Source organism: Thalassophryne amazonica, chromosome 9 (genome assembly GCF_902500255.1).
Source record: "Thalassophryne amazonica chromosome 9, fThaAma1.1, whole genome shotgun sequence".
Lineage (NCBI taxonomy): Eukaryota > Metazoa > Chordata > Actinopteri > Batrachoidiformes > Batrachoididae > Thalassophryne > Thalassophryne amazonica.
This window is the reverse complement of record NC_047111.1, coordinates 3162566-3179415: the sequence shown is the minus strand read 5'-3', so window position 1 is coordinate 3179415 and position 16850 is coordinate 3162566. Positions and strand designations below refer to the sequence as shown.

The 16850-nt window shown below is 41.4% G+C and overlaps 1 protein-coding gene across 1 annotated transcript in view; it reads left to right on the top strand.

Annotated features, from left to right (window-relative positions):
• The first annotated feature begins 2351 nt into the window (after positions 1-2351).
• The window catches only part of vps26c (VPS26 endosomal protein sorting factor C), an 82717-nt gene continuing 68218 nt past the window's right edge, over positions 2352-16850 (top strand). The window contains 2 exon segments of the mRNA XM_034177492.1: positions 2352-2402; positions 2436-2536. Of these exon segments, the coding sequence (XP_034033383.1) occupies positions 2480-2536 (57 nt within the window). The 5' untranslated portion in view covers positions 2352-2402; positions 2436-2479.

Genomic DNA, 16850 nt, shown 5'->3' with positions numbered 1-16850 from the left:
TCTCCACGTTACTACATATTCAGTCCCTGATTGGTCATCGCGGCAAGACGAGACGAAAAAGTTCAGATTTTTGAACTTGGGGAGGAGGGCAACGCGATGTGACGCGACGCAATATCGCGCCACAAATGCGCAAAATGCTCAAAATCGCTTCACTCGCGTCCATTGCGTCGTGCTGCGCGGTTTGGCACCAAAACGCGTCCTTACATAGGGATTACATGGCAACCTGTGGCTGCAGTCGCTTGCGTCACGCCCGGTGTGAACGCTAGCACTCTGTCAGAGAGAGAGAGAGAGACGGCTGCTGTCAGAAACTTTGGGTGGATTATCAAACGGAAAGTGGAGGATATGAACCTGACCACAGTTAAGGTTTCACCTACTGTAGTCTCCTCAGTGACTTCACCGTGGTTGACTTCACCGAGCATATCTCACCCATATTGGCCTCTCTTCATTGGCTTCCTGTTAATTCTAGAATAGAATTTAAAATTCTTCTTCTTACTTATAAGGTTTTGAATAATCAGGTCCCATCTTATCTTAGGGACCTCGTAGTACCATATCACCCCAATAGAGCGCTTCGCTCTCAGACTGCAGGCTTACTTGTAGTTCCTAGGGTTTGTAAGAGTAGAATGGGAGGCAGAGCCTTCAGCTTTCAGGCTCCTCTCCTGTGGAACCAGCTCCCAATTCAGATCAGGGAGACAGACACCCTCTCTACTTTTAAGATTAGGCTTAAAACTTTCCTTTTTGCTAAAGCTTATAGTTAGGGCTGGATCAGGTGACCCTGAACCATCCCTTAGTTATGCTGCTATAGACGTAGACTGCTGGGGGGTTCCCATGATGCACTGTTTCTTTCTCTTTTGCTCTGTATGCACCAATCTGCATTTAATCATTAGTGATCGATCTCTGCTCCCCTCCACAGCATGTCTTTTTCCTGGTTCTCTCCCTCAGCCCCAACCAGTCCCAGCAGAAGACTGCCCCTCCCTGAGCCTGGTTCTGCTGGAGGTTTCTTCCTGTTAAAAGGGAGTTTTTCCTTCCCACTGTAGCCAAGTGCTTGCTCACAGGGGGTCGTTTTGACCGTTGGGGTTTTACATCATTATTGTATGGCCTTGCCTTACAATATAAAGCGCCTTGGGGCAACTGTTTGTTGTGATTTGGCGCTATATAAAAAAATTGATTGAATTGATTGATTGATTGTTTTCAGATCCAAAAGTTGACTTAGGGCTGCTGGAGGAACAGTGTGAGAGTGTGGTGGATAACGGTAGGGTCATGTGCTTTCTGTGTGAGAAGTACTGGAAGGGTTGGAGTGGCCTGTGTCATTCCTCAGTTAACTGTTGTAGTAGCGAAACAAATCATGGACGACCTTGCGGTTTACACAGCTGAGTTACTGGTGATATGGCTGCACTGCACTGGGTGACTGATCATAACAATGCAGTAAGAGCATCAGACTCACGTTACTCGGCCTTAAAAACATACAGTCTGACACTAGTCAGAATCTGTTATATGACAAATAACCTCACAAACTCAGGAGCTTTCACGGCATTCATATGTGTCCCAGGTCATACAGGGGTCAGAGGAAATGAGCTGGCTGATAAGTTTACCAAACGAGCAGCAAGGATGTCCACCATAGATACTGACATCAGACACAGTAGAGCTGAACTGAAGAGTTTGATCAAAGCTAAAGGCATCAGCAAGTGGCAGCACCTATGGGACGCTGGGCACACAGGGCGCCACCTTTATGGTGTTCAGTGAACTGTTGGCAGGAGAAGGTGCACACACAGAAACAAACGGGAGGAGGATGTGTTCTCCAGACTGAGGTTTGGTCACACAGGACTGAAGAGCTCACTGGTTAAGATTAGTAAACATGTGGACGGAACCTGTGACTGTGGTGACACTCAGGAGACCGTGGAACATATTCTTCTACAGTGTCCAAAGTACCAACAGCATAGACAACTACTGTCCAGTCAGCTGCAGGTGAGACAGGTGGCCCTCAGCTTACAGAACATCAGCTAGGGTCTGCTGGGATCTGCTTCACTTACTTTTATGAATATCTGAAGACCACAGGATTACTGCACAGGGCATGAATCGACTGCTGCTGTTGTTGTTGTTGTTGTTTTATTTTTTTTTTTTTTTTGTAATTTTGGTTTGGGGATGTTAGCCTCCTGACCAACACTGCAGTCCATTTGGTGGCGGTAATGCTCCTTAGACGTTGGTTGCCAACCGCCATTAAAGAAGAAGAAGAAGAAGAAGAAGAAGAAGAAGAAGAAGAAGAAGAAGAAGAAGAAATTTTCGCTGGTAAGACAGTAGCCTTCAATACCTCCAATACAGCAGGTGGCGGTAGTGAGCCTGTACCAGCCTAAAGAAGCAGCAGCAGCAGCTGTCAGTCGGTTCTTACTAACTATTCTTATTAACTTGTTTGAATCATCCTCTCAGCCATTCTTAACTAGTCTTATTAGCTTCTTGGCTCATCCTCTCAGCTGTCTGTTTGAAGATGAGTGTCAGTTTGGATATAAAGCTGAAAAGAGCAAACAAAGTTTACCATGAGGGGGTAAGTGCTAACAGGCTTCTTTCTCTCTGGTTTTATAGACGCTGGTTAGCTCGGAGCGCTAAACCGCCTCTCCTCTGCTTTTCTTCCGCTTTCTAAAAGTACGTTTGGCTCTTTATCTCTGTTGGCTGATGTTGTTGTTAGTGTTCTGACCAGCACGTCTTAAACCGGTGACCGGTCACCGTCAACTTGATCCTGTCAGGTCAGTGGGAAATCAGACATCTGGGACATCGGTCATGTGACGTGCGTCACAACGCAGGTCAACCGGGGTCAACCAGGGTCAGGTCCTCTCGCAGCACTGTAAGTGAAATGCTGTAAATATGACACAAGGGTTTTGTATCATTGCCCGTACAGCCAGTTTAATAAACCATTAAGGCCTAAGCAATTGATATAATCTTTTTTTTTTTTCTGCTGAGCACAAAGTAACAGTGTAACCTGCTTTTAATAACTCCACTCGCTTTTAATAGGATAGAATGTAATGGAATAAATAAAGTCCAAGACACATTCAGTGGGCTCTTTTACCATCAGAGAGTCTCATCCACAAAAAGCACAAAAAGCTCCGAGCTGTAACTGAAGGAGGCAACACATGGTGTAAAGAACAGGGGCATGTAACCTTTGGATCAGGGTCATTTGGGTCGTTTCTGTTATCATTATGATTTAAAAAGAGAAAACAGTTATTTGACAACAAATGGCTTCACACAACCAATAACCATGACGTTTTTGTGCTATGATTCATATTCTCTGAAAAATGGCCAAAAAAAAAAAAAAAAAAAATTCTGCCAGAATATATAAACTTTTGAGCACAACTGTGTGTGTTTTTAAATATACATAAATATGTATATACACAGAAGGGTGCACATAACTGGTATTCATCATGCTCGTGCGTGTGTGTGCTACAAATCATTGATGCACAGCAGACAGCACACAGAGGGAAACACTACAGTCTGTCATTGCTTTCCTCCTATGAAATGCTTCCCTTGTGTCTTCTGCTGCGCATCATTTATTTTTAGCATGCACAAGTACCATGAGTACCAGTGCAGTTGTCCTCACGGTTGGGATGGTTTTCTTGGGGTTGTTCTCATCCTCTAAACATGGTAAGTGGAGTTGATTCCAAAAAGCTCTATTCTGGTCTCATCTGACCACATGACCTTCTCCCATGCCTCCTCTGGATCATCCAGATGGTCACTGGTGAACTTCAGACGGGCCTGGACATGTGTTGGCTTAAGCAGGGGGACCTTGCTGCCCTGCAGCATTTTAAACCATGACAGCATCATGTGTTACTAATGTAATCTTTGTGACTGTGGTCCCAGCTCTCTTCAGGTCATTGACCAGGTCCTCCTGTGTAGTTCTGAGCTTTCTCAGAATCATCCTTACCCCACAAAGTGAGATCTTGCATGGAATCCCAGACTGAGGGAGATTGACAGTAGGGCTGCAGCTAACAGGTATTTTTGGAATCAAGTATTCTATTGATTATTTTATTGATTAATTGAGCAATCAGCTCAAAAGTACTTCTGTGTTTTTCATCAGTATCAGTAGTAGCAGAGCTTTCCCTAAGGGCCCCTTCACACATAACACGATTGAAGCCAACTAGCACATGAAGGAGAAATTGCATGCCGTTCGTGAAAAATCTGAGCCACCTCCAACGCCTCATACACTTGTCTACAACCATTCGTGCACACCAGCGGTGAAAGACAGTGTGCCCTGTGAGTGTCCATTCAATCCCTCTCTCGATAGGTGTCGGCCAAATTGCAAGTGTCACACACGAGCATCCAATACCGCTCACAGAGCACTTAGGAAATGTGCAGTCAGCACGAAAACAGAGAGCAGGCGACTTCTTTCAAGATGGCTGTGAAAATTGTCTTAAGTGCCCCACAAGCGTGACGTCGGCAAGCAACACACAAGTGGCGTGCAAGAGTGTTGGCTCCCCCCTCAACACTTGGCGTGTGTGTGTCTCACCTCCCCCACACCCACTTCCATGAAACGTTGATATGTATGAGGCTTCTCCCCAGAAATTTTTAATATAGCGGTGCTGTTGGGAACTATTACCGCGCGCGACGCTTCCACTCGACCCCGTGTCCTGAAGCCCAAAGACAAAGATGAAAATCTTTTAGTTCTGTTTCTGGTTTGATTCTGTGCTGAATTGTTGATTAGTTAAATTAATCTAAAATGTTTGTGTTTCATTGACACACTGTGTGTAACAAATGTGCAATAAAGTTATTTGAAAGAAAAATGAATGTACAGAAAGACAATTTAAAATGTGGGATATTCCAGACTCTTTTCACGTTTCCGCTGCATAATTTTCAAATTGAAACGTTTGAATTCCCAAGTCACAGTATCACCAGGATGGGGGCATTGACTGTGAAAATCTCACCTTGTCCTTGTGATTTGGATTTTAACACCCCTCTATACTGTCAAAAAATAAAATAAAAATTAGAGCCTGACCGATATGGATTTTTTTGAGGCCGATGCCGATAACGATATTTGGATGAAAAAAATTGCAGATAATCGATAAATCGGCTGATTTGCCGATAGCCGATAAATCAGCCGATATTATTATTATTATTATTTTATTTTTAATTAATGAAATGTTCTTTTTGGACCCTTAAAAATGGTATGAGCTAAAAGCTGAAGCTTTGTCCTCATATTGATTAACTTTATAACAGAGAAGAATTTTCAAGTTCAAAAAAATGCAATAAAGAATTAAACCTATGTGAAATTAGCAAATACATATCCTAAGAGTTGTGAAATACATCTGATCTTGTACCTCTTGTTGTTGCAAATTAGATATCGGTTCAGGATAAGGATATAGATCCTTATGAACTTACTTGTTTGCTTTTGTCAGCCGATCAGTGCAGTGTGACGGCGAACTACGGGGGCCGGTGATGAACACATTTAAGCAGGGGTGTAAGCAGCTCTCAGATGAATGGAGTCAGAGCTCCATCTACTGGACAAACGGTGCAAGGACATTTTACATTTCCGACACAAACATAATTTCAGCAACTGTTCTGTTTATGAGAAATTATCGGCGTTCTATCGGCAAGATTTCGGCCGATAGTGAATACTTTGAAAAGGGCTTATATCGGCCGGCCGATTTATCGGTCGGGCTCTAATAAAAATAGAAAAACAAAAGGTCCAGCTTTCCTCCCCGAGTCAGCAGGTGCATTTCTGGAAAATGTCTTATTACTCTGCATTTTACTCTGCTTTTGTCAGCATTTCTCAGCGTGTGATGCACATTTTAGGAAAAGCAGAAACATCCCGATGGCTGACACACAGTGAAACAAACACTGCTTCATCCGATAACGAAGCTTCTGAGCTTTCATTCGAAAGTGAAGGTTCAGATTTACAGAGGCTGTAGGGAGACAGGAGGCGACACACTTCACCCCAAAACTCTTAATTTTTTCAGTGTCTGTCAGATTTTGGATTCTAGCATGTTACTGTTTGTGTCGCTGGACACTATTTTAGTCCCTCCATGAGCGTGCTCGTGCTGTTTTTGGTGGAGTGGACTTTAGAAATCACAACTGGATGGCTGTTCAGGTTAGGGCTGCAGCTATCGATTAGTAATCGAGTATTCTATCGATTATTCTGGCGATTAATCGCATAATCGGATAAAATGTACTTCTGCGTTTTAAAACATCAACAGTCCAGGTCTCTCCCTAAGCAATGGCACAATGTTGATGCATCATCGCGGAGATAGTTAAAAATAGTGGATCCCTGTTTTCCTGGGTAATAATTAATTTTTTTCACATCTTTACAAGTTTTGGATCTTTCCTGGTGTCAGGAGCTCAGCCAAAGTCTTTGACATTTTGCTGAAATGGCGATGTGATGTGACTTTCTGTTTTTTGTTTTCCCCAACTCGTAAAATTGAACCATTCTTAAGTTTTTTTTTTTTTTTTTTTTTTTTTTTTTTTTTTTTTTTGAGCTTGGTGAACTGGGTCTCTGCGTGATTTTTTTTATTTTTTTTTTATTTTTTTTAAATCCCTCTTTCTCTGCGATTCAGCCAGTGCATTTCAGCTGGAGGTTGAACATGCAAGCCTCACAGTCAGTTTAATATTATCATTATTATTATTATTATTATTATTATTATTTTATTTGAGTTACCATGTTTGTGAAGTGTTGTGTGTTGCCCCAAAAAGCAAAAATTAAAAAGCGACTCATTCAGTGCGAGTCTGAGCAAAACACAAAAGGAAGAGTGGACTTCTGCTGAGAGGATCTTCTTTCTTTTTTTTAATTTTATTTTATTTTTTCCCTTTTCCTTACAGCAAAACACAACAAAACAGATCACATAACAAACATTTTGACATAGAGAGTGGGCTGTAGAAGAAAAAATAAATAAATAACATACAAAAAATCATCCAGGTGATCATGTATACAGGTCCCATTTGTTCGAGAGTTTATGGAAAATGTCCAAGTTTAGGTTGAGCCCAAAAGTTACTTTTTCCATCTGCCTGATTCAATTACTACAAGGTCTGTCCAAAACGTAACGGACCTTTTTATTTTTTTTCAAAACCTATATGGATTTGAATCACGTGTGATTGCATCAGCCAAGCTTGAACCTTCATGTGCATGCGTGAGTTTTTTCACGCCTGTCGGTGGCGTCATTCGCCTATGGGCAGGCTTTGAGTGAGCACTGGTCCACCCCTCGTCAGATTTTTATTGTCAGGGAAATGGCAGAGCGACTGCCGCTTTGCTCCATGAAATTTTTTTTCAGAAAACTGTTAGAGACAGTCAGTTGGAAACCATTCGAAGATTCAGACGGCTTTCGGTGAAGATTCTGGATTAAGGAGTGTTAAGACCTTTTTAAAGACGGCCCACAGTGGCGGAGGGCGCACCGAGTGGCCATCGACAGGCTGGAACGACCAGATCATTTCTAAACTGAACGCTGTGTTGATCCAGGACATCGTGTGACTACCACAGAAATGGCAAGAGAGCTGGACATAGCACTTTTGCGGCACATTCCACTGTTACAGGAGATTTTGTAATGAAAGACGTGCATAGGATTTTGCGCGTCGGCACGGAGCCGCTCATGGCGCGCAACAAAAAAACACCTCCGTGTTGGAAATCTCACAGGACATGTTGTGGCATGTCCAGCTGTTACACAATTTCTCGGATACTCACTTGACTGAAAAGCCATCGAAAGCCGTCTGAATCTTTCGAATGGTTTCCACCTGGCTGTCTCTAACAGTTTCTGAAAAAAATTTCATGGAGCAAAGCGGCAGTCTCTCTGCCATTTCCCTGACAATAAAAATCCGACGAGGGGGCTGGACCAGTGCTCACTCAAAGCCTGCCCACAGGCGAATGACGCAACCGACAGGCATGAAAAAACTCACGCATGCGTACGAAGGTTCAAGCTTGGCTGATGCAAGCGCACATGATTCAAATCCATATAGTTTTTGAAAAAATAAAAAGGTCCTTTACTTTTTGGACAGACCTCGTATGTCAGTCCAGTCTTTGATAGTCGGAGCCGTTTGGGTCATCCATTTCTTCGTGATAGCTTTCTTTCCCGCTGTCAACAGTATTTGTTTATTTTGTTCATTGTCTGAGTTTTCAGGCCCAGGTACATAGTTTTGAAGTCTCATGGAATGGTGGTGTTATAGATACGTCGTAGTGCATTATTAATCTCCATCCAGTATTTTTGAATTACAGGACATTCCCCAAAACACATGATAGTGGTGAGCCATTTGACATCCACATCCTCTCCAGCACTGAGTGTTTCCTTGTGAGTAGTGGGTACTTTGACATGGTGTTAAAAAAAGCGCGATACACTTTTCCAGCCAAATTCCTTCCAAGTATGAGAGTTTCTGGTCCTCCATTGAGATGTACATATCATTTCCCATTCCTCATTTGTTAAAGCAAAATTACCTTAATTTTCCCATTTATTTTTAATGTAGATAGTAGAATGATTGTCCAGGTTATTTATGGAGTTATATAGTTCAGATATTATCCCCCCAGAAAGTTAATAAAATGATCAATTAGGGGATTACGGTCCTTGTTGCTTTGTTGAATTTCTAGGTTGTAATGACTTAGTGCTTAGCTCAGATAAGATAATTATAGTGGGCGATTTTAACATCCACACAGATGCTGAGAATGACAGCCTCAACACTGCATTTAATCTATTATTAGACTCTATTGGCTTTGCTCAAAAAGTAAATGAGTCCACCCACCACTTTAATCATATCTTAGATCTTGTTCTGACTTATGGTATGGAAATAGAAGACTTAACAGTATTCCCTGAAAACTCCCTTCTGTCTGATCATTTCTTAATAACATTTACATTTACTCTGATGGACTACCCAGCAGTGGGGAATAAGTTTCATTACACTAGAAGTCTTTCAGAAAGCGCTGTAAACTAGGTTTAAGGATATGATTCCTTCTTTATGTTCTCTAATGCCTATATCAATCAATCAATCAATTTTTTTTATATAGCGCCAAATCACAACAAACAGTTGCCCCAAGGCGCTTTATATTGTAAGGCAAGGCCATACAATAATGATGTAAACCCCCAACGGTCAAAACGACCCCCTGTGAGCAAGCACTTGGCTACAGTGGGAAGGAAAAACTCCCTTTTAACAGGAAGAAACCTCCAGCAGAACCAGGCTCAGGGAGGGGCAGTCTTCTGCTGGGACTGGTTGGGGCTGAGGGAGAGAACCAGGAAAAAGACATGCTGTGGAGGGAGCAGAGATCAATCACTAATGATTAAATGCAGAGTGGTGCATACAGAGCAAAAAGAGAAAGAAACAGTGCATCATGGGAACCCCCCAGCAGTCTACGTCTATAGCAGCATAACTAAGGGATGGTTCAGGGTCACCTGATCCAGCCCTAACTATAAGCTTTAGCAAAAAGGAAAGTTTTAAGCCTAATCTTAAAAGTAGAGAGGGTGTCTGTCTCCCTGATCTGAATTGGGAGCTGGTTCCACAGGAGAGGAGCCTGAAAGCTGAAGGCTCTGCCTCCCATTCTACTCTTACAAACCCTAGGAACTACAAGTAAGCCTGCAGTCTGAGAGCGAAGCGCTCTATTGGGGTGATATGTACTACGAGGTCCCTAAGATAAGATGGGACCTGATTATTCAAACCTATAAGTAGAAGAAGAATTTTAAATTCTATTCTAGAATTAACAGGAACCCAATGAAGAGAGGCCAATATGGGTGAGATATGCTCTCTCCTTCTAGTCCCCGTCAGCACTCTAGCTGCAGCATTTTGAATTAACTGAAGGCTTTTTAGGGGAACTTTTAGGACAACCTGATAATAATGAATACAATAGTCCAGCCTAGAGGAAATAAATGCATGAATTAGTTTTTCAGCATCACTCTGAGACAAGACCTTTCTGATTTTAGAGATATTGCGTAAATGCAAAAAAGCAGTCCTACATATTTGTTTAATATGCGCTTTGAATGACATATCCTGATCAAAAATGACTCCAAGATTTCTCACAGTATTACTAGAGGTCAGGGTAATGCCATCCAGAGTAAGGATCTGGTTAGACACCATGTTTCTAGATTTGTGGGGCCAAGTACAATAACTTCAGTTTTATCTGAGTTTAAAGCAGGAAATTAGAGGTCATCCATGTCTTTATGTCTGTAAGACAATCCTGCAGTTTAGCTATTGGTGTGTGTCGTCTGGCTTCATGGATAGATAAAGCTGGGTATCATCTGCGTAACAATGAAAATTTAAAGCAATACCGTCTAATAATACTGCCTAAGGGAAGCATATATAAAGTGAATAAATTGGTCCTAGCACAGAACCTTGTGGAACTCCATAATTAACTTTAGTCTGTGAAGAAGATTCCCCATTTACATGAACAAATTGTAATCTATTAGACAAATATGATTCAAACCACCCGCAGCGCAGTGCCTTTAATACCTATGGCATGCTCTAATCTCTGTAATAAAATTTTATGGTCAACAGTATCAAAAGCAGCACTGAGGTCTAACAGAACAAGCACAGAGATGAGTCCACTGTCCGAGGCCATAAGAAGATCATTTGGTAACCTTCACTAATGCTGTTTCTGTACTATGATGAATTCTAAAACCTGACTGAAACTCTTCAAATAGACCATTCCTCTGCAGATGATCAGTTAGCTGTTTTAACAACTACCCTTTCAAGAATTTTTGAGAGAAAAGGAAGGTTGGAGATTGGCCTATAAGTTAGCTAAGATAGCTGGGTCAAGTGATGGCTTTTAAGTAATGGTTAATTACTGCCACCTTAAAAGCCTGTGGTACATAGCCAACTAAACAAGATAGATTGATCATATTTAAGATCGAAGCATTAAATAATGGTAGGGCTTCCTTGAGCAGCCTGGTAGGAATGGGTCTAATAAACATGTTGATGGTTTGGATGAAGTAACTAATGAAAATAACTCAGACAGAACAATCGGAGAGAAAGAGTCTAACCAAATACCGGCATCACTGAAAGCAGCCAAGATAACGATACGTCTTGGGATTGTTATGAGTAATTTTTTCCTCTAATAGTTAAAATTTTGTTAGCAAAGAAAGTCATGAACTCATTACTAGTTAAAGTTAATGGAATACTCAGCTCAATAGAGCTCTGACTCTTTGTCAGCCTGGCTACAGTGCGGAAAAGAAACCTGGGGTGGTTCTTATTTTCTTCAATTAGTGATGATAGAAAGATGTCCTAGCTTTACGGAGGGCTTTTTTATAGAGCAACAGACTCTTTTTCCAGGCTAAGTGAAGATCTTCTAAATTAGTGAGACGCCATTTCCTCTCCAACTTACGGGTTATCTGCTTTAAGCTACGAGTTTGAGAATTATACCATGGAGTCAGACACTTCTGATTTAAAGCTCTCTTTTTCAGAGGAGCTACAGCATCCAAAGCTGTCTTCAATGAGGATGTAAAACTATTGACGAGATACTCTATCTCCCTTACAGAGTTTAGGTAGCTACTCTGCACTGTGTTGTTATATGGCATTAGAGAACATAAAGAAGGAATCATATCCTTAAACCTAGTTACAGCGCTTTCTGAAAGACTTCTAGTGTAATGAAACTTATTCCCTACTGCTGGGTAGTCCATCACAGTAAATGTAAATGTTATTAAAAATGATCAGACAGAAGGGAGTTTTCAGGGAATACTGTTAAGTCTTCTATTTCCATACCATAAGTCAGAACAAGATCTAAGATATGATTAAAGTGGTGGGTGGACTCATTTACTTTTTGAGCAAAGCCAATGGAGTCTAATAATAGATTAAATGCAGTGTTGAGGCTGTCATTCTCAGCATCTGTGTGGATGTTAAAATCGCCCACTATAATTATCTTATCTGAGCTAAGCACTAAGTCAGACAAAAGGTCTGAAAATTCACAGAGAAACTCACAGTAACGACCAGGTGGACGATAGATAATAACAAATAAAACTGTTTTTTGGGACTTCCAATTTGGATGGACAAGACTAAGAGACAAGCTTTCAAATGAATTAAAGCTCTGTCTGGGTTTTTGATTAATTAATAAGCTGGAATGGAAGATTGCTGCTAATCCACCGCCCCGGCCCGTGCTACGAGCATTCTGACAGTTAGTGTGACTCGGGGGTGTTGACTCATTTAAACTAACATATTCATCCTGCTGTAACCAGGTTTCTGTTAGGCAGAATAAATCAATATGTTGATCAATTATTATATCATTTACCAACAGGGACTTAGAAGAGAGAGACCTAATATTTAATAGACCACATTTAACTGTTTTAGTCTGTGGTGCAGTTGAAGGTGCTATATTATTTTTCTTTTTGAATTTTTATGCTTAAATAGATTTTTGCTGGTTATTGGTAGTCTGGGAGCAGGCACCGTCTCTACGGGGATGGGGTAATGAGGGGATGGCAGGGGGGAGAGAAGCTGCAGAGAGGTGTGTAAGACTACAACTCTGCTTCCTGGTCCCAACCCTGGATAGTCACGGTTTGGAGGATTTAAGAAAATTAGCCAGATTTCTAGAAATGAGAGCTGCTCCATCCAAAGTGGGATGGATGCCGTCTCTCCTAACAAGACCAGGTTTTCCCCAGAAGCTTTGCCAATTATCTATGAAGCCCACCTCATTTTTTGGACACCACTCAGACAGCCAGCAATTCAAGGAGAACATGCGGCTAAACATGTCACTCCCGGTCTGATTGGGGAGGGGCCCAGAGAAAACTACAGAGTCCGACATTGTTTTTGCAAAGTTACACACCGATTTAATGTTAATTTTAGTGACCTCCGATTGGCGTAACCGGGTGTCATTACTGCCGACGTGAATTACAATATTACCAAATTTACGCTTAGCCTTAACCAGCAGTTTCAAATTTCCTTCAATGTCGCCTGCTCTGGCCCCCGGAAGACAATTGACTATGGTTGCTGGTGTCGCTAACTTCACATTTCTCAAAACAGAGTCGCCAATAACCAGTTTGATCCTCGGCGGGTGTGTCGTCGAGTGGGGAAAAACGGTTAGAGATGTGAACGGGTTGGCGGTGTACACGGGGCTTCTGTTTAGAACTACGCTTCCTCCTCACAGTCACCCAGTCAGCCTGCTTTCCCGGCTGCTCGGGATCTGCCAGGGGGGAACTAACGGCGGCTAAGCTACCTTGGTCCGCACCGACTACAGGGGCCTGGCTAACTGTAGAATTTTCCACGGTGCGGAGCCGAGTCTCCAATTCGCCCAGCCTGGCCTCCAAAGCTACGAATAAGCTACATTTATTACAAGTACCGTTACTGCTAAAGGAGGCCGAGGAATAACTAAACATTTCACACCCAAAGCAGAAAAGTGCGGGAGAGACAGGAGAAGCCGCCATGCTAAATCGGCTAAGAGCTAGTAGCTACGCTAAGCTAGCGGATTCCTAAAAACACGCAAAGTGAATAATGTGTAAATAATTTAGAGGTGATTCAGCAGAAGGAGTGCTTTAGTTAAGGCACGTAAAGATTACACTGGGAAACAAATCGTAATCTAGATAACTAGATCAATCTAACTGCGCAGATTAAACAGCTAACAGATACAGAAAAACACCGCTGTGCTCCGGAACAGGAAGTGATACAATACCGCAGTGAGAGCCAACCACCAGTAGAGGCAAGCAAGATACCAACACAGTGCAGAGTAGCTACCTAAACTCTGTAAGGGAGATAGAGTATCTCCTCAATAGTTTTACATCCTCATTGAAGACAACTTTGGATGCTGTAGCTCCTCTGAAAAAGAGAGCTTTAAATCAGAAGTGTCTGACTCCGTGGTGTAACTCACAAACTCGTAGCTTAAAGCAGATAACCCGTAAGTTGGAGAGGAAATGGCGTCTCACTAATTTAGAAGATCTTCACTTAGCCTGGAAAAAGAGTCTGTTGCTCTATAAAAAAGCCCTCCGTAAAGCTAGGACATCTTTCTACTCATCACTAATTGAAGAAAATAAGAACAACCCCAGGTTTCTTTTCAGCACTGTAGCCAGGCTGACAGAGTCAGAGCTCTATTGAGCTGAGTATTCCATTAACTTTAACTAGTAATGACTTCATGACTTTCTTTGCTAACAAAATTTTAACTATTAGAGAAAAAATTACTCATAACCATCCCAAAGACATATCGTTATCTTTGGCTGCTTTCAGTGATGCCGGTATTTGGTTAGACTCTTTCTCTCCGATTGTTCTGTCTGAGTTATTTTCATTAGTTACTTCATCCAAACCATCAACATGTTTATTAGACCCCATTCCTACCAGGCTGCTCAAGGAAGCCCTACCATTATTTAATGCTTCGATCTTAAATATGATCAATCTATCTTTGTTAGTTGGCTATGTCCCACAGGCTTTTAAGGTGGCAGTAATTAAACCATTACTTAAAAAGCCATCACTTGACCCAGCTATCTTAGCTAATTATAGGCCAATCTCCAACCTTCCTTTTCTCTCTAAAATTCATGAAAGGGTAGTTGTAAAACAGCTAACTGATCATCTGCAGAGGAATGGTCTATTTGAAGTGTTTCAGTCAGGTTTTAGAATTCATCATAGTACAGAAACAGCATTAGTGAAGGTTACAAATGATCTTCTTATGGCCTCGGACAGTGGACTCATCTCTGTGCTTGTTCTGTTAGACCTCAGTGCTGCTTTTGATACTGTTGACCATAAAATTTTATTACAGAGATTAGAGCATGCCATAGGTATTAAAGGCACTGCACTGCGGTGGTTTGAATCATATTTGTCTAATAGATTACAATTTGTTCATGTAAATGGGGAATCTTCTTCACAGACTAAAGTTAATTATGGAGTTCCACAAGGTTCTGTGCTAGGACCAATTTTATTCACTTTATACATGCTTCCCTTAGGCAGTATTATTAGACGGTATTGCTTAAAATTTCATTGTTACGCAGATGATACCCAGCTTTATCTATCCATGAAGCCAGAGGACACACACCAATTAGCTAAACTGCAGGATTGTCTTACAGACATAAAGACATGGATGACCTCTAATTTCCTGCTTTTAAACTCAGATAAAACTGAAGTTATTGTACTTGGCCCCACAAATCTTAGAAACATGGTGTCTAACCAGATCCTTACTCTGGATGGCATTACCCTGACCTCTAGTAATACTGTGAGAAATCTTGGAGTCATTTTTGATCAGGATATGTCATTCAAAGCGCATATTAAACAATATGTAGGACTGCTTTTTTGCATTTACGCAATATCTCTAAAATCAGAAAGGTCTTGTCTCAGAGTGATGCTGAAAAACTAATTCATGCATTTATTTCCTCTAGGCTGGACTATTGTAATTCATTATTATCAGGTTGTCCTAAAAGTTCCCTAAAAAGCCTTCAGTTAATTCAAAATGCTGCAGCTAGAGTACTGACGGGGACTAGAAGGAGAGAGCATATCTCACCCATATTGGCCTCTCTTCATTGGCTTCCTGTTAATTCTAGAATAGAATTTAAAATTCTTCTTCTTACTTATAAGGTTTTGAATAATCAGGTCCCATCTTATCTTAGGGACCTCGTAGTACCATATCACCCCAATAGAGCGCTTCGCTCTCAGACTGCAGGCTTACTTGTAGTTCCTAGGGTTTGTAAGAGTAGAATGGGAGGCAGAGCCTTCAGCTTTCAGGCTCCTCTCCTGTGGAACCAGCTCCCAATTCAGATCAGGGAGACAGACACCCTCTCTACTTTTAAGATTAGGCTTAAAACTTTCCTTTTTGCTAAAGCTTATAGTTAGGGCTGGATCAGGTGACCCTGAACCATCCCTTAGTTATGCTGCTATAGACGTAGACTGCTGGGGGGTTCCCATGATGCACTGTTTCTTTCTCTTTTTGCTCTGTATGCACCACTCTGCATTTAATCATTAGTGATCGATCTCTGCTCCCCTCCACAGCATGTCTTTTTCCTGGTTCTGTCCCTCAGCCCCAACCAGTCCCAGCAGAAGACTGCCCCTCCCTGAGCCTGGTTCTGCTGGAGGTTTCTTCCTGTTAAAAGGGAGTTTTTCCTTCCCACTGTAGCCAAGTGCTTGCTCACAGGGGGTCGTTTTGACCGTTGGGGTTTTACATAATTATTGTATGGCCTTGTCTTACAATATAAAGCGCCTTGGGGCAACTGTTTGTTGTGATTTGGCGCTATATAAAAAAATTGATTGATTGATTAATAGTTTCTTATTTGTAAGTACCTGTAAAAATCGTTATTTTCTAAGCTTTTATCTTTTCAAAGCTTTCTATGTAATTTTCCTTAACAATTTGATAAAACATTTTTAGGCCTTTCATTATCCAGAACTTAAATCTTGGATCTGTTTTATTTGGCACAAAACTTGTATCGTAAGCAACCCAGCTTATGATTTTCACATCCTTGTTAAGTTTGTGTGTTTTGATTACTTTTTTTTTCCAGGTATGAAGTGCTAAGTATATCCAGGGACTCTCAATCTGTTCAATCTGACCCAATTGTTTTTCATCCGCCATCAGAGCCTGCACATGAACATCCGGTAATATATTACATTCAATGTTTTTCCATTGAGCTTCGTATTTTGAGTCACACCAATATATCAGAGCTCTGAGTTTTAAATTGAATACTTGGCCAAAATGAATACCTGCCAAATGAATCTTGAAATTGTTTTGTCCCACTCATCGAATAACTGATTTGGAATAGAAATTGGAAGGGTCTGGAACAGGTAGAGAAATCTGGGGAAGACATTCATTTTTATAATTTTAATCCTTTGGCTTCGGCTCAAGTAAGGGATAAGATTCCATTTTTCCAAATCTTTCTTAATGTTGTTAAAAAGAGGAGTATAGTTTTTTGTTAACATTGTATTTGGATCCTTAAGGAGCACCACACCTAGATATTTAAGGGATGTGGTTTGCCATTTAAAAGGGTATGTTTTTCTGAAGTCTAGAGGGGGTTGCCAATAGG